At 36.7% G+C, this 18,239-nt stretch overlaps 1 protein-coding gene across 3 annotated transcripts in view; it reads left to right on the plus strand.

Moving 5' to 3' along the window:
* The window catches only part of INTS7 (integrator complex subunit 7), a 95,239-nt gene that overhangs the window by 38,610 nt on the left and 38,390 nt on the right, over positions 1-18,239 (plus strand). For all 3 annotated transcript variants that reach the window (XM_024351534.3, XM_063790699.1, NM_001280517.1), the window contains 3 exon segments: positions 9,944-10,061; positions 15,158-15,292; positions 16,779-16,876. In XM_024351534.3, coding sequence (XP_024207302.1) covers positions 9,944-10,061; positions 15,158-15,292; positions 16,779-16,876 — 351 coding nt within the window.

Below are 18,239 nucleotides of genomic sequence, written 5' to 3' on the forward strand. Positions count from 1 at the left end.
GAAAGTGCTGGGATTATAGGTGAGAGCCACTGTGCCTGGCCAATAGTATTGTGTTTTTTTGATCCATGAACATGGTACATCTCTCCCTTTTTTTTTTTTTTTTTTTCTGTTTGGAGATAGGTTTCACTCTGTTGCCCAGGCTGGAGTGCAATGGTGTGCAATCATGATTCACTGCAGCCTCAGGTGATCTCCCATCTCAGCCTCCTGAGTAGATGGGACTACAGGTACACGCCACCATGCCTGTCTAATTTTTGTATTGGTGGTATTTTGCCACATTGCCCAGGCTGGTCTCAAGCTCCGGGTCTCAAATGATTTGCCCATGTCAGCCTCTCAAAGTGCTAGGATTCCAGGCATGAGCCACTGCACCTGGCCTATCTCTCTTTTTTTTTTTTTTTTTTTTTTCAGCTCTTCTTCAGTTTCTCATCAGTGGTATTTTTGTTTTGTTTTGTTTTTTCCATAGGTTTTTGGGGAGCAGGTGGTGTTTGGTTACATGAGTAAGTTCTTTGGTGGTGATTTGTGAGATTTTGGTGTACCCATGACCCAAGCACTATACACTGTACCCAATTTGTAGTCTTTTATCCCGCATCTTATCAGTAGTTTTTATTTTTATTTATTTATTTTTTGAGACAGGGTCTCACTCCAGTGCCCAGGCTGGAGTGCAGTGGTGCGATCACGGCTCTTTGCAGTCTTGACCCCCGCCAGGCTTAAGCGATCCTCACACTTCAACCTACCAAGGAGCTGAAACCACAGGTGCACACCAACACCCAGCCAATTTTTGTATTTTTTTGTAGAGATGAGATCTCGCTATTTTGTCCAGGCTGGTCTCAAACTCCTAGGCTCAAGCAGTCTGCCTGCCTCGACCTCCCAAAGTGCTGGGGTTATAGGCGTGTACCACTGCGCCAGGCCACATGGGTGGTTTTTAGTTCAGCATACAAATCTTGCACATATTTTGTTAGATACATTCCTAAATATTTCATGGTCTTAATGCTACTGTAAGTGATTTTTTTAAATATCCATGAGAGCAATTTTTATTTCTTCTTTGACCATGGCATTAGTTTAATGTTTTCTGCTTTTGAAGTGATTAGTTTTCCATATTTGTTGGTGGAATTTTTGTTGTTGCTTTTTGTCATTCTTAAAGTTTATTTGTGGCCCATTGTAGGATCACTTTTTGTAAACAGTTCAGGGGTTTGAAAAGAAGACATTTTTTTTTTTGTTTTGCTTTGTTTTTGAGATGGAGTTTTCCTCTGTTGCCCAGGCTGGAGTGCAGTGGTGCTATCTCAGTTCACCTCAGCCTCCACCTCCTGGGTTCAAGCGATTCTCCTGTCTCAGCCTCCTGAGTAGCTGGGATTACAGGTGCCCACGACCATGCCTGGCTAATTTTTATATTTTTAGTAGAGATGGGGTTTCGCCAGGTTCACCAGGCTGGTCTTGAACTCCCAATCTCAAGTGATCCACCCACCTTGGCCTTCCAAAGTGCTGGGATTACAGGGGTGAGCCACCGCACCTGGCCAGAAGACATATTTTCTATAAGCTCTGTTGACTCTTATTTTATTGGTGATATTACTTAGGTATACTATATCTTAAATTAGTTTTTTTCTCTTTTCAGTGTGTGAAATTTTGATAGTCTTTAGTTTCTCACTCCAGTTTATATTTTTCTTAGTTCATTTGGGCTGCTGTAGCAATACCATAACCTGTGTTGTTTACAAGTAACACAAATTTATTTCGGACTTTTCTGGAAGCTGGGAAGTCTAAAATCATGACTCCAGCAGATTCAGTGTCTGGTGAGGGCCCACTTTCTGTCTTCTTGCTTTGGCCCTCACATGGTGGAAGGGGTGACCACACTCCCTTGTGCTTCTTCTGTAAGGTTACTTATCCCATTCATGAGGGCTCCTTCCCTATGGCCTAATCACCTCTCAAAGTCCCCACCTCCTAATTCCATCAACTTGGCGGTTAGGATTTCAGCATAGGAATTTTCGGGGAGACACAAATATTCAGACCACAGCAATATCTAACCATTTCAATTAAAAAATATTAGGGCTATCTTATTCCATAGAGAGTTTTATCTGCATAAAAGAATCTTCTGTTCTATTTGCAGCCTTGGCCTCATTCATTTTGTTAATATTGCCACTTGCTTGTTTTTCTTTGCATGTATCTTTTGTCTTTGCCAATTTTATTATCCGTTTAACCTTTCTCTGTCATCTAGGTATGATCCTTATAGTTAGATTTACCTCTTTTGTTGCTGAAGTTATTGCTGTCAGGTAAAATAAAGAAAGAAGAAACAATTTACCTCTTTTGACTTAATTCGAGTCTTTAAAAATATGTACCATAAGTTGTTTACATTTATTGGTATAACAAGTTTTTTTGCTTATTTCTTCCATCATTATTTTATGCTGTCTGTAATGCTTTCTGTTTCCTTTGTCCCATTGCTTTTCTTTGCTATTTTGATCAAGTTTTCTTTGTTCTTGTCTTCCTCTAGTGAGTTGAAAGATTTTAATGTGCTAATTAGGCATAATTATTAACATTAAGAATGAAAATTATGATGGCTGAAATGTTGCAAATTTTAAGAGGCCTAATTCTCTTTTCTGCTGCCATTCATCTTCCCCTCACCCCATATCATGTTAAAGTAATCTGGAATCTAATTGCCAGTTATCTTTTTTTTTAATACTATGAAGTTTCTTTTTTGTAATAATTTTTAAAAATAATATTTGCATTGAGCTTTACAACCACATTAACAATTAGTTACATGCAATTGTTTTGTTGATTTCACAGCTATTATTTCTTCATTATACCATATCTTGAATTTTTATTCTGATTTATGTTTCTTATGGATTTTTATGTTTGTTTTGTTTTTTTATTGAACATACTTTTTTTTTAATGTTTGTTTCTTCATGAGGAATTTTTTTCCTCTGGGCACAGTGGCTCACGCCTGTAATCCCAGTACTTGGGGAGGTGGAGGCGGGCGGATCACTTGAGGTCAGGAGTTTGAGACCAGCCTGGCCAACATAGTGAAACCTCATCTCTACTAAACAAAAAAAACTACAAAAATTAACTGGGTGTGGTGGTATGCACCTGTAATCCCAGCTACTCAGGAGGCCGAGGCAGGAGAATTGCTGGAACCAGGGACGCAGAGGTTGCAGTGAGCTGAGATCACGCCATTGCACTCCAGCCTGGGTGACAAAAGCAACACTCCATCTCAAAAAAAAAAAAAAAAAAAAAAAATGTTTTTTCCGTTGCGGCTGAATCCTGAGCATGTTGATTTTAATTAAACAGATGTTGTCAATTAATCATTTTTTATAGCCTAGATATGTTTTTGAAAATACTGAAATACAGCAGGGGAAAACAATTCTAACGATTTAACCTTTTCTAAAGTAATAAGGTGTTGATTTTGAATTTGAATTTTACTCACAATTACCAAGAGTGATTGTATAACAGGTTTTTTACTTATTTCTTCCATCATTATTTTACAATTACCAAGAGTAATTGTAGGGCTTCCCTTCTTCCTTCTCTCCTTTTGTCTTTCCTTCTTTTGTTACTTTCTGCCTTTCTCTCAGCCAGTCTTATCATTGCTGGTTGTTTTTGAGTTTTAGTATTTCAGGTTCACATTGTGTCCATTTCCATTGCTACTTTTTCTGGTTTGTTGGTTAGTATTATAATTTTCAGATGGAATCAGATATTTCAGGTTTAAATGAATAGCTTTCATTCTGTATACCTTTAAAAACCTGAAAGAAGGAAGGGCCTAAATCAAGGTCCAAGTATATTATTATTATTACGGTAGTCAAAAACAATAGTTTCATAGGAAAAACATTTTTTAGTGTGTTTATATTTTTCTTTAGATTTTTTTGATGCCATGCTGGGATAAATAACCATCTTAGCTTGTGTTAATCTCTATTAATAGTTTACAATATCTGATGCTGTAGTCTTTTTTTTTTTTTTTTTTTTTTTGAGTTTTAGTCTCACCCTGTCGCCCAGGCTGGAGTGCAGTGATGCCGTCTCAGCTCACTGCAACCTCTGCCTCCTGGGTTCAAGCGATTCTCCTGCCTCAGCCTCCCAAGTAGCTGGGATTACAGGCACCTGCCACCACGCCCAGCTAATTTTTGTATTTTTAGTAGAGACAGAGTTTCATCATGTTGGCCAAGCTGGTCTCAAACTCCTGACCTCAGGTGATCCACCCGCCTTGGCCTCCCAAAGTGCTGGGATTACAGGCGTGAGCTGCCGCACCTGGCCTGTAGTCTTACTGGAAGAGAATATTTGATTTATGCAACCTCTCTGTTACAGAGCAAAGTATTATTTGTTCCAGATAGTCTCAAAGATGTAAATTTTATTTTTAGCATTATCTCTTCTGAGAGCTTCTAATTTGTACCTTACCTGTGACTAGGAGGAGTGACAAGTTCAGCCTGAGAATTAGTTCTTGTAATAATCTTTTTCTTTGCAGTTAGTACAATGGAGACAGAAAGTTTTGAGGTATTCTGTCTCTGACAGAATACTTTCAAACATAACATTTTTCTTTACTTTAAAGATTATAAACTCCTTTTTACTATACTTTTCTGGAACATATCCCTGGTGACCAGTCCTATTCCAGGGTGTAGGAGAAGCCCCTATTTAGGGATTGACCCAGAAAACAATAATTCAGGCCAGAGCCTCTAGTTGAGTAGTGAGTTAAGCCAGTAGAGAAGGAAATGTAGACCAAATAGTTAGTGAAGAAGGCAGTGGTAATGAATGAGACAGAGGACTCCATTTGAAAAGACAGTTTTTCCTTTTTGTTATGAAAAATGGTCCTGGTAACAATTTTGTAATAGGTAATGTCCACGAACCAGATTTTATATTGAAATGTGATTGACGTACCGTTTCTGGGGAACTTCGTGATTTGCTCTGTTAAGCTTACTGATTTGGATTAATGAACGTTTAAATCAGTGTTTTTTTATTTTATTATTATTATTTTTAAGACAGAGTCTTACCCTGTTGCCCAAGCTGGAGTGCTGTACCACAATTGTAGCTCATTGCAACCTCAAATTCCGGGGCTCAAGTGATTCTCCCACCTCAGCCTCCCAAGTAGCTAGGACTACAGATGCGCCCCACCACACCTAGATAATTTTTAAAAAATTTTTAGTAGAGATGGGACCTTGCTGTGTGCCCAGGCTTAAACGAATATTTATTTACTGAGACTGCTTTAGGTTCCCAATAATGTGCTAGATGACAGAAACAGAATATAACATTGTAAATAATTTTATCACAAGATTTTCTAATATTCAGTGTTTTAAATGGTAAAATTCTTCTTATTTAAAATTATTAATGTTATCATTTTATATAAAATGTCTCACCTAGTTTATTATCACAGAAGGCTAAATATCTATTATACATAGAGCAATCTGAGACATAATATGGAATACATATAAATATAGAACATAGTTCCTAACTTCTGGGGCTGTTTGGTTTAGGATATTAGTCCTAATCACAAGCTAATTAACAGTACAAGGCAGGCCAATTTAGGTAACAAAAAGTGAACAACGGAAATGGCCTAAGTGCTTGAATAAATAAATATAAATTATAGTATTAAATAATAATCACTTTTTAAAGATGCATTCTTTTGAACTTCAAAAACAGCATCTATATCTGCTTTTATTTCCTCATCCCCTGCTCTTTCTTTCATACACTTGCATTTTGATCTGTTTTCCTGTCACTTTGCTTAGGCACTTTACATTTGGCACTGTCAACCTGCCCCTTCTCTTGGCCTCTTTGGCACTTAACTGTCCTCACTCATTCATAACACTACCTAACCTGCACCTTCTCTGTATTCTTCACTGCCCTTTTTCTTCCAAGTTGAGTCCATGGCTCTCTGCTTTCTACCATTTATTCTGTCATTCTTATGGCCTTTCTTAATACCAGTTTGCAGGGCCTCCAACAATCTAGTCCTTTTACCTGAGCTTCTACATTGCTCTCTAACATAGTAGCCTGTATGGGTCACAAAGTGCTTTGACTTTTAGTGGCTTTGTAATCTTACAGACAGTAGATGTTACCTCGCTTACATTTGATTTTTAATTTTAATTCAGTTTTTTAAATGCCAACACATTCATGTGGTCAAAATTCCAAAACTACAAAAGGATGTATAATGACTGTTTCCCGCCTACTGTTCTCTCATCTATGTAGCTCCTTTGCCCAGAGGCAACCAGTATCTATTTTTTTGTATATTTTTCTAGAGGTGTTTTTTATGAAAATCAACAGTTCTTTACAAATATTTACCCCATTTTACAGACAAAGAAGTTGAGACTCAAATATTTCAGTAATTGGCTCAGATCACAGAGTTGGTAGGTGGCAGAGCCAGAATTCTGATGTGAGTCTTCCAGTTAAAAATTTGCTGTATCTTAGATTCCAAATGCCTGGTGGATATTTCTTCTTGGACTTCATATCTCATCCTATTTTCTGTCCTTTTTCTAAAATTGGTTTATCCCCCATAAATTTCAGTCTTTTAAATGGAATCTGGTTACTAGATTTGAAAGTTTGTAATACTTACTGAATCCTTCTTATTCATTTCTTGATATGTAATCTCTTTTAAAATGTCTGTCATACTCATTCACTAGTCTCCATTCCTGCCACCAAGTTCTAGTTCAGGCCATCATGACCACCTGCCTGGATTACTGCCAGAGGCTATAGGTTGGCATCCTTAACTCTCAGTTCTCTTTGTTAACTTTATTTTGTTTACCATTTGCCAGAATTATCCTGCCTAACACTTTAGATGCCATTATTCTCTCCTCTGGCTTCTTTTTTTCTTTTTCATCAGGTTTTAATTACTCTGCCTAACTTTTAAGGCCCTATATCATCTGGCCTAATCCCCCCCATCTTACTTAGCCTCTATCCTTTTGAACATATCTCCTCTTAGGCCAAAATTAAACACCCCATATTCTGGCCTAATTGCCAGAGTATGTGTATGCATTACCTAGACTGTCTTCCCTTCAGTTACCAGAAACATACTGCATCTTTCAGGTCTATTTCCATTCCTTTCATGATAATTTTTGTTGCTGCTGCTGTTTTTCTTGTTAACTAGGTTTTTCTTTCAGTCAAAAAAGTATTCATGTATATGACAAAAAATTTCTAGAGCTCAAAAGTATACCATGAGTGAAATATAAGTCATCTCTTCTCATAGGTCTCCTCTGCAGAAGTGATCACTGTTAATAGTTTCTTACGTATCCTTCCTAAACTTTTTCATCAATATGGAAACGTGTATGCCCCATCTTTTTTTCTTTACAAGTGAAGATACACTATGTGCATGTTCTAAACCTTTTACCTCTTAATATGGGGGAACATCTTATATTAGCAGCTAGATCTACTGCATTTTTTTTTTTTATCAGCTGTGTGCTACTTCCTTTATATACCCAGTTCCCCACTGATGGACATTAGGGTTGTTTCTGATACTTTCACGGTTACTGTTGACATTTCTACATTGAATATTTGTAAAAAAATCAACCTTTGTGAGCATAAATTTTCAGAAAAGAAATTTCTAGGTCTAATGATGGATATTTAAAAATTTTTGAGAGTTAATACCAATGAGTCACCAAAGAGATTTACACCATTTTACTCTTCTGACAACAATGAGAACACCTATTTCCCCATATTCTTCAGTGTTATGTATTATCAAACTTTAACCTTGGTCAATCTGATAGGTAAAAAGTGACACATTTTAATTTAAAATGTTCAAAGTATGAATGAGGTTAGACTATTTAAAAGACATTTGTTTACATTCTTTCTGTGAAATACCAAATTTTTATTGAGTTTTTGCCTATTAGTAAGAACTTTTTTTTTTTTTTTTTTTTGAAACGGAGTCTTGCTCTGTCGCCCTGGCTGGAATACAGTGGCGCAATCTTGGCTCACTGCAACCTCTGTCTCCTGGGTTCAAGCGATTCTCCTGCCTCAGCCTCCTGAGTAGCTGGTACTACAGGTGTGCACCACCACACCCGGCTGATTTTTGTGTTTTTAGTAGAGACAGGGTTTCACCATGCTGGCCAGGCTGGTCTCGAACTCCTGACCTCAGGCAATCCTCCTGCCTCGGCCTCCCAAAGTGTTGGGATTACAGACGTGAGCCACTGTGCCCAGCCAGAACTTTTTATATATTAAGGTTCTTGGTCCTTAATTGATGTTATATGATGTGAATATTTTTTTCTAGGTTTGCCAATTATCTTTTTACTTTGTATTGTTCCATGTTACCTCATAGTATTTTTTACAGTTTTGGTTTTTTATTTGCCATAAAAAAAAAAACAGGGATATAGTTTTATTTTACCAAATGACTGGTTAATTGTCTTTGTAGTTTTGATTAACTGGTATCTTTAATTTAAAATGCCATTATCATATATTAAATTCTAGTATATATTTGAATCTATTCCTTGCCAGTTTTTCTGGATGTTTTCTGATTTTTATTTTTCCACATGATCTTTAAAATCAGATAATCTAAATCATCCTGCAGTTTTGTTGACATTTTTATTGATGGTCATATTAAATTTATTTTAACCCTTTTTGAAATGTTATTTTTAACTTTTTTCCTTAGACTTTAAGTTTTGCTTATTTTCTGAACCTTTATCTTTGTGGGAGAATGGAAATTAATTTAACAAAACAGTTATTTGACTTGTTATATTACATGCAGTTATATGATACAGAATCATGTGATAAAGGATAAGGCAAGAGTCACTGTACTGTGATTATGTATTCATAGTTCACTGCATTGAAAGAAAAACTAGCATCTTATTTTTGGTAATACTTCAAACTACCTGGTCAAGAGTAGAGTAAATGCCAGAAATGGGAGGAAGATAGCTCTGTTCACTTAGAAACTAGATAGAATTCCATATTCGCCGTTGTTTTTAAAAATTACACATATATGAAATAATATTCATATCTCTCTTAAGCAAAATATGGTGGGGGTTTCAGAATAGTTTTACAGAAAAATCGAGACGATAGTACACAGGGTTCCCACATTCCCCCACCATTTCCCCTATTATTGACATGTTACAATAGTATAGTACTTTTGTTATAAATGAACCAATATTGATACATTGTTATTATTAACCAAAGTTCATTCTTTATTCATAATTCTTTAGTTTTACCTAGTGTCGTTTTTATGTATCAACATAGTTTACATTTAGTTATCCTGCCTCCTGAGGCTCCCCTAAAGAGTTTGGAAGTTTGACCTAGTGCTTTTTTTTTTTTTTTTTTTTTTTTTGAGACAGGGTCTTGCTCTGTCCCCCAGGCTGGAGTGCAGTGGCGTGAACATGGTTTACAGCAGTCTCGACCTCCTGGGCTTGAGCGATCCTTCTGCCTCAGCCTCCCAAGTAGCTGGGACCACAGGCACGTACCACCATACCCAGCTAATTTTTCGAATTTTTGTAGAGACAAGGCCTCACTTTGAGCCCAGGCTGGTCTCAAGAACTCCTGAGCTAGAGTGATCCTCCCACCTCAGCCTCCCAAACTGGTGGGATTACCAGAATGAGCCACTGCACCTGGCCTCGATTTAAGTTTTTTAACATGAAAAAAAGTCCTTAATATATAATTTTTCTAAAAGCCAGAAAATGTAAGTGGAGTAGACAGTTTAGAAGTATATTGATGTTGGCCGGGCGCGGTGGCTCACGCCTGTAATCCTAGCACTTTGGGAGGCCGAGGCGGGCGGATCACGAGGTCAGGAGATCGAGACCATCCTGGCTAACACGGTGAAACCCCGTCTCTACTAAAAATACAAAAAAATTAGCCAGGCGTGGTAGCGGGCGCCTGTAGTCCCAGCTACTCGGGAGGCTGAGGCAGGAGAATGGCGTGAACCCGGGAGGCGGAGCTTGCAGTGAGCTGAGATGCGCCACTGCACTCCAGCCTGGGCGACAGAGCGAGACTCCGTCTCAAAAAAAAAAAAAAAAAAAAAAAAGAAGTATATTGATGTTTTAACTTCTATATTCATTTCTCTTCTGCATTCCAGGCACTTTGTGAGTGTGCCCTCCAGACTCCTTATGACAGCTTAAAACTAGGGATGTTGTCTGTCCTTTCCACACTATCAGGGACCATCGCCATCAAACATTACTTCAGTATAGTTCCAGGTAAGGAAAAGACGGGAGATACCATATAAATAATGTGCTAACTCCTTTATCCATATTTATGTTTCAGGTTGTTTCTTCTATAAAACTTTAACATCAGGGAAAAGTTTCAAAAATCTCATACTCCATTACATGCTAGTGATTTATTTGAACATGATTTCTTAACTAATGCCTATGATAACAACATCTCGCATCCTTGATCTTAAGTCAATAATATATTTTTCTAGGTTCGTCCTTTTTTTTTGAATTATATGTGGGTGAAAATATTTTTGAGGATGCTTAAAATAGTTGGTTTGCTTTTGTATATCTCTGACTCAAAGTGCCCTTTGAATTTAAGTACATTTCAAAGGTCAAGTAGTAGTGAGTTTTAAAAGCAAATGTCATATGCTTCCTTTTAGGTGCATATTATTTCTCTGGAAAACAATTAAAATAAAACTTGACTCCAGCCCAATAACACTTTCCTAGTTACCTATTCAAGATGATTAACTCTAAAATGCTTTCATTAATGCCCGGTAAGAAGCTTGCTTACGTAACAGACTTAAAGCTAAACTTTTTTGTCATTTTGGGTTTGTTGTTGTTGTTGTTGTTGTTGTTGTTGTTGTTGTTTTGTTTTAAGACAGAGTGTCACTCTGTTGCCCAGGCTGGAGTGCAGTGGGGGGATCTTGGCTTACTACAACCCCCACCTCCTAGTTTCTAGAAATTCTCTTGCCTCAGCCTCCCGAGTTGCTGGGACTACAGGCGCCCGCCACCACGGCTGGCTAATTTTTGTATTTTTAGTAGAGATGGAGTTTTACCATTCAGCCCAAGCTGGTCTGAAACTCCTGGCCTCAAGTGATCCACCCACCTTGCCCTTTCAAAGTGCTGGGGTTACAGGCATGAGCCACTGTGCCCGAGCTGGTTATTTTGTTTTAATGCAAGTTTTGCGGAACCTCTATTGCTTCCTTTTGTAGTCAGTTAGTTTGAATTAAAGAACTGTAATGTACATTTGTTTGTCCCTTTTATGGCCGCATAGTGTATGATACTTTCTAGGTGTAGGGAATTCCCTGCCACGTAAGTCTTAATAGGAAGCTAAAAAGACCTGATACTCTGTTGTCACACCTCCCTTCCAGCTAGTGTGCTTACATGTGGCTTGGACTCAACTAATCATTTCCATGCCACAGACTGAATTGGGAGCCAGTAACAACAAGGAAGTAGGGATATGAGAGAATGGGGATATGGTGATGTAGCAATGACAGAGCAACATTTGTTTCCAGAATATACTCTAGCAGTGGGTGTTTGCTATGTCTGGTACCCTGTGACAGAAGTTAAGCTGTGACATGAAATAATCAGTAACAATGGCTGCTGTGTCCTCACTGGACTAATTCCATGCATGGTCTTTTGGGCTATGGTCTTGGTTGCTCCCTGGCGTTTTTCTTATTTATTTTCTGACCTTGTTTTCCTATTAGTTTTGCAGGCTTTCCAGTGATTCTCTGAAGTACATTATCAGTTATCTATTGCTACATAACAAAATCACCCCAAACCGAGTAGCTTAAAACCATGACCTTTTTATTTGCTCTAATTCTGTCAATCAACCATTTTGACTGTACTCAGGTGGGCAGTCCTATTGGCCTCACTTGGGGTCACTTGTGTGATTATGGTCATGTATGACCAGGATTGGATGGTCTAAGATGGCCTCATTCACATGCTAGAAATTGAAAGGCTTTCTGCTGAGGCACCGTTTTTATCCATGTGACTCTTGGTGCGGTAACTTGGGTTTGTTTTCAGGACGTTGGTTGGAGCCAAAAGAAAGCAAGCCACCAACACAAAAGCACTTGTCAACCTTTTGCTTGCAGCCTGTTTTCCAATGCTTTATTGGCCAAAGCAAGTCACATGGAATTGGAAGATCACATGGTAAAGGAGCATGTCCACAAGGGATGTGAGAAATTATCACAGCCTTCTTTATAAACAACGTACCATATACCCAGGGTGCTTTCAATTTATTCTTTTTCTGCATAAATCACCCAGTGTGTTTCTTAGCTTGTAGTTAACATCCTTCACCGACATTGCACTTTGAAAGAGCTGTGATAGACAAAGTCTTAATCATATAATAGATGAGAGCTTTCCCATACAAGTAGCCTTTCAAGTGAGGCATATGCAAAGGAGTTTATAAGTATTGAAACTGAGACTCACAAAGGTTTGACGGTATGTCCAAAGTTCACATACTTGTGAAGTGTCTGAGCCTAGGCCTGAACTCAGCGGTCTGACTCAGAATTCTCTTTTTTGTACCAAACTGACTTACATGCACAGTAACTTTATTTTTCTTTATTTTTTAATTCCAAAGACATGTATTAGCATTATATTGGGTTATAATACTTAAACACTTTTCAAGCTAGGTATTTGTCCTTTTATTGAAGTTTGTTAATTTTGGCTTATATATGGAATTAAGCAAAGGCTTAAATAAATAGACTAGATAATATTTATAAAAAATAAAATCAAGGATTTTCCAAAGTTACATTATTTCCATAAATAATGGCAAATCTTTATTTCCGTTGATTACGTTTTTTCAATGTAGCCAAAAGTAGTTTAAAAAGCAAACTTAAATTTAGTATGTCTAAATCATCACTAACAAATGGCTCAGATATATAAGATGTTCAATATCAGACATATTTAAGAAAAAGGCAGCTTAAAACAACACTTGAAATAATTTTAATCCATCAGATTGGCAAGGATTTAGAAGTCTGATAAACATAGTGTGTTGACAAGGGTGTGGGTAAGCAGTCATTGCTGCTGCGAATATAAATTATTAAACTTGTACATAGATGATTTGGAAATACTCATTAAATTACAGATAACCCAGACTTTCCACTTCTAGGAATTTATCTTATTTACATAGTCACACATTGAGAAATGGCATATATACAAGATTATTCTGAGCACCATTTTATATAATAGCAAAATATTATTTCTTAGTAGAGGATGTAATAGCATTAAAAGATCATCAATAGAGGACTCAAAGAAATTATGACACATCACTGCAATACAAATCAATGCAGTTCACTAAAAAGAAAATATGGCATGGAGCAGTCTCCATGATACAATATTTAAAGAGAAATAAAACAAGATGGAAAACAGTATGTGAAAAGGAAAAAGAAAGAAAGGAATAAATGTGCTTGTAAATGTATAGACTCTGGAATGATACACAAGAAGCTGATAACATCGGGTGGGGGAGGAAAACTTTTCTCTCACTAGCCTTTTACCATTTTCTACTCTTTGTTGTACCTTGTAAGCCTTGTGAGTTTATCTTAGAAAATCATTACTAAATAAATAAAAATTAAATTAAAAATAATCTTATTCCTAGAAAACATAGGAAAAGGCTCAGAAATATTAGATTTTAAAAGCAGGATATTGGCCAGTATCTACATATCCTGATTATGTGTGAGTTTTTAAATTGTACTGTTGTACATAGGGGGAAAAAGATTTAAAAGAAATATTTCAGAAAATTAACAGTAAGATCATGCTGGTTTGTGAAATTTGGTATGATTTTTGTATTGTTCTTTGGATTTTTCTGGGTTTTTTTTCTGACTTTTCTATGGTGAGTGTTGGTAGGAATAAAACAAAGAAAAAACAAGTTATAAAACACGTTTGTAAACTTATAGATGACTCCGCATTGTCCATATCACATGGACAAAAAGAATAGAGGAAATACAATTTCCACAGTTTTGAAAAAATAAAGATATAGTTTCATCTTTCTAATGTTTTGCCTAACTTAAAAACACTGAAGGGGCCAGGCATGGTGGCTTACACTTTGGGAGGCTAAGATGGGAGGATCTTTTGAAGCCAAGAGTTTGAGACCAGCCTGAGCAACAAAGCAAGACCCCATCTCTACAAAAAAAATAACAAAATTAGCCAGGTATGGTGGCATGCACCTGTATTCTCAGCTACTTGGAAGCTGAGGTGGGAGGATCACTGGAGTCCTGGAGTTTGAGACTGTAGTGAGCTGTGATCTGTAGTAGGCCATGGTCGCACCACTGCACTCCAGCCTGGGCAACAGAGTGAGACTCTGTCTCAAAAAAAACAAAACAAAACAAACAAAAACCCAAAAAACACTGAGGCTCTCTCTTAAACTTGTATTATATTAAACCAGAAATCAACAAAGTGACCATAGGTCCCATGTCACCTCAGATATTCATGGTTTATGTCTATTGTAATTCTTAGTAGCGTCCTTTTCAGCCTCAAAAAATACGGTCACCCTTGGTATGAGAAACAAAGTTGAAGTTGACGAGAATCATGGAAAAATAAGCAGAGGAAAAGAAGACAGGAATGGGAGACTCTTTTAAGTAGTTGAACAAGCCCTAATCTCCTTATTTTCTTGAAGCTTATTCAGTTATAACTGAGGGCTTCTCTACTGTAAATTACAATAGTTACAACATGAACCTTGCATTCCAGAATTTCAAATGTGAATTTTAAAAATTGCTGCAATCTATAGCATGGAATTTAAGGTATAAAGCAGAAGAGTATAATAACAGGGGCATTAGAACACGACTGATAAGTTTTATGAACTTAATGGCAAGATTCTTAAAATTTTGGGGCTTTGGGCTTTGATTCCATCTGTAAAAATAGGGTGTGTTAAATCAGATGATCCCAAAATTCTTTCCAGCTCTACACTCATGAATTCATATGAGGTATAAATGTATGTCAGCAATCTGAGATGGAAAAAAAAAGCAAATTTAAATTTTTTTCTCTTTTCTCTCCTATCTTGAAAGTATGGTTTTGTCTGACAAGAGGCCTATAATGATACCTGTTTTAATCAGAATTCATTTGAACTCTTAGGATAGTTGTTTTGGCTTTTGTACTGTTAGTCAATTTTTATTAATATTTTTTAAGAAATTATACGTTGATTTTAGATCTTAGTCATTACGAAACTGTTGGCACATACCTATTTTAAGTACCTTAATGGAGAGAAATGCTGATATGTATTGATAGTGGGATTGTGGTAGGAAATTTTGTTGAAGTTTATTGTTAGAGAGTTTTCTCAAAAATTAAGAAAATTGAACCTATGAGCTGAACTGCTTTTGAACTATTTGAATTACAATTTCTACTACTTTTCTCTGCTTTTTTAGGAAATGTGAGTTCTTCTCCCAGATCTTCTGATTTAGTCAAATTAGCCCAAGAGTGCTGTTACCATAATAACAGGGGCATTGCAGCTCATGGAGTTAGAGTCCTAACTAATATAACTGTTTCTTGTCAAGAAAAGGGTAAGTTTGATCAGGACTGATATTATGTATAAACTTTGGTTTAGACCTTGGACAGAATTCTGTTTGATTTTTTTTAATCCCTTATTTTTAGCCTGTGTGCCTTGATCTACAAATTGACTCCTTTCAAAGTGTTCTTAGAGCATGTGTTCTTAAGACTACTTTATCCTTGTGAAAAATAATAAAGAGATGAAGACCTTGGGAGTGGAATTGAAAGGTTTTATGGAGCATTGCCCGTTTCCTTCCACTGCTTACCTTTGCATATATGGTACATATATGGTGGATAGAGATTGCTTAGGACTCTACCCCTTTTGTATAAGGTGGTGTGTTCACTTATACAAAAACCTAGAAAATTTACTTAGGTTCTCCAGGGACTTAAATAACAAATAGTTTCACCTAGAGGCAAGTGAATTCACAGACCAGTGTGAATTAAATTTTCACAGAATTTACTCTAGGTATATGTGGCATTAAACTGACTTGCATAATCAAGGAGGACATGCAAGGAAAATAATGCACATATTTTGTTGTCTACCTAACATCTTTTGACTTGTGTTCAAGAACAAGAAATGCATTTTGGATATTCCATCTGTTTCAGTGCTGATTTTGATCTTCATTAAGGATTACAAGCTCAGTGGTTCCTCTTATCGCCCCTAGCCTTTAGCACTGCTTGTTCCTAGTACCTGTTTTTTTCTAGCAACCTGACCTTCACTAGCCTTTACTCTGTTTGCCAAGCTCCTGCACTCAGGAAACATTTCTTAAAGTTGAAAGTTGATTCTGATTTGGATAATTAAGCCTGTTTTATATTGGCATCGCAAAGAGTATTTTCTCCCATGTAACACAGAAAACTGCTGTGTGTTCTCAACACTGAAATATATTAACCTAAAGGTAACTAATATATTCAGAACTTTCTAAAACCTTCAGAGAAATTTTAACCCTATGGTAGTGAAAAGATGTTCTAGTGCTGCTATTTCATGAGACATCTAAGAGGTTCATTCTTTATGGTCAGACTTAAAACAGTAATAAGGTTATGTGGAGACCTTATTATTTCCTAAAAGTGGTTCAGCTTTCATTAGAAGCTGAAAACTGTTATATCTTAGGTAAAAATGGACCTGCATAATTTATTTCTGATTAGGGAGATTAACACATACTGCATAGTTTGCTGTTCTTAGTATTTTCCTTAGCTAAGCTGGTGACACTATTTCAGTTTTGCTTTATTTATAGCTTTGTGGCTTTAGCTCTTGATTTAATGTGTATATTTTTATAAATACTTCAATAAAGTGGTAGAAATAAAGTCTGAAGATAGACTTTACATTCTAGAAGTAATGCCACATGTACTTTTTCAAGGAAGGTTAGGTTCATCCATTTAATAATTCCCTGTATCTTAAACTCCTTAATGTTTTTTCTAAGAGAGTGTGTATGCATATATATATGTGTGTGTGTTTGTACACACATCACTTGACCATCATAAAGTTTACTGTTTTTCTTCTAGATCTTTTGGCACTGGAACAAGATGCTGTCTTTGGCCTGGAATCCCTACTGGTACTTTGTAGTCAAGATGATAGTCCAGGTGCTCAGGCCACTTTAAAGGTGAAAACTTTTATTTATTAAGTTGTAATAGATATATATGATGGTCTTAGGCAATAGAAAGCAAAGTTAAGCAGACATAGCTCCTGTACTCTTAGAAGTTTTAATCTAAGTGATTAAATCTAACTGATAAAACTACACTGATTTAATCTAACTGATAAAACCACAAAAAAACTGATGAAATGACTGCAGCCAACTCATAAATGTTCATTAATTTAACATAAGCGTTCATTAATTTCCCAATGGTGTAAGCCCTAGTTTATAAGCCCAGGGAAGAATATTTTAAGGAATTTTCACCTTCACTTAGTTACAGAAATCATGTTAGAGATATGCAAGATTTTTAAAATGTGAAATGAGGCCAGGACAGTGGCTCATGCCTATAATCCCAGCATTTTGGGGAGGTCAAGGTGGAAGGATTGCATGAGCCTAGGAGTTCAAGACCAGCCTGGGCAGCATACTGAGACCCCATCTCTAGAAAAATTTTTTAAAATTTAGCTGGACATATTGGGGCACACCTATAGTCCTAGCTACTCATGAGGCTGAGGTGAGAGGATTGCTTGAGGCCGAGAGGTTGAGGCTGCAGTGAGCCATTATTGCACCACTGTTCTCTACCCTATGTGAAAGAATGAGACCCTGTCTCAAAAAAATAAATAAATAAAATGTGAAATGAAACTACTCTTTTTGGAGTGAAACATGAAATATAATTTGTGATGGTGCAAAATTAATAAGGAGAAGCATAGTTAATAGAAGTAAGAAACTGTTAGATAAACGTTGGCGTTAGCTTGTCTAAGGTGTGGTTTCAAGGAAGTCATGGCTCATTTTAGCAGGTTAAGGAAAGTTGTGATATGGTCATAGTGATGAACAATAAAGATAGTAATATCATTAAGTGAAAGCTAATAAGAAGTAGAGAAGGGAAGTAGACAACATGTGTTTGGCAACACATTCTGAGGGGGATCCTCAGAATCCCCTTGGAACCACAGTACATTTAAGACTTTTTTTAAAAGCAAATCTTTTTTCCAACAATTGTGGGTGTCAGTAAAATGCTGGATTCAGCACAGTGGGACATACATAGATGGCCAAGAAAGGTTCCTGTAATAGAGGAGCTTCCCATCTAGAATAGGCTACTGATGTTTATATAGGGGACTATAATACCAAGCGGAACACAATACATTCTCTGATATTTCACAAAAAAAGTGCAGTTCTAATGAGAGGTCAGAGTCGGGAGTGATTAACTTTAACCAAGGGTATTAGGGAAGACTTTAAATAAATGTCATATGAGTTGAGTTGTGAAAGATGGAATCGAATTACAGTAATGAGGAAAGATTGTTTGAGCCCAATGACCACTGTTATAAAAGACTTGAAAGTA

Source organism: Pan troglodytes, chromosome 1 (genome assembly GCF_028858775.2).
Source record: "Pan troglodytes isolate AG18354 chromosome 1, NHGRI_mPanTro3-v2.0_pri, whole genome shotgun sequence".
NCBI classification, from domain to species: Eukaryota; Metazoa; Chordata; class Mammalia; order Primates; family Hominidae; genus Pan; species Pan troglodytes.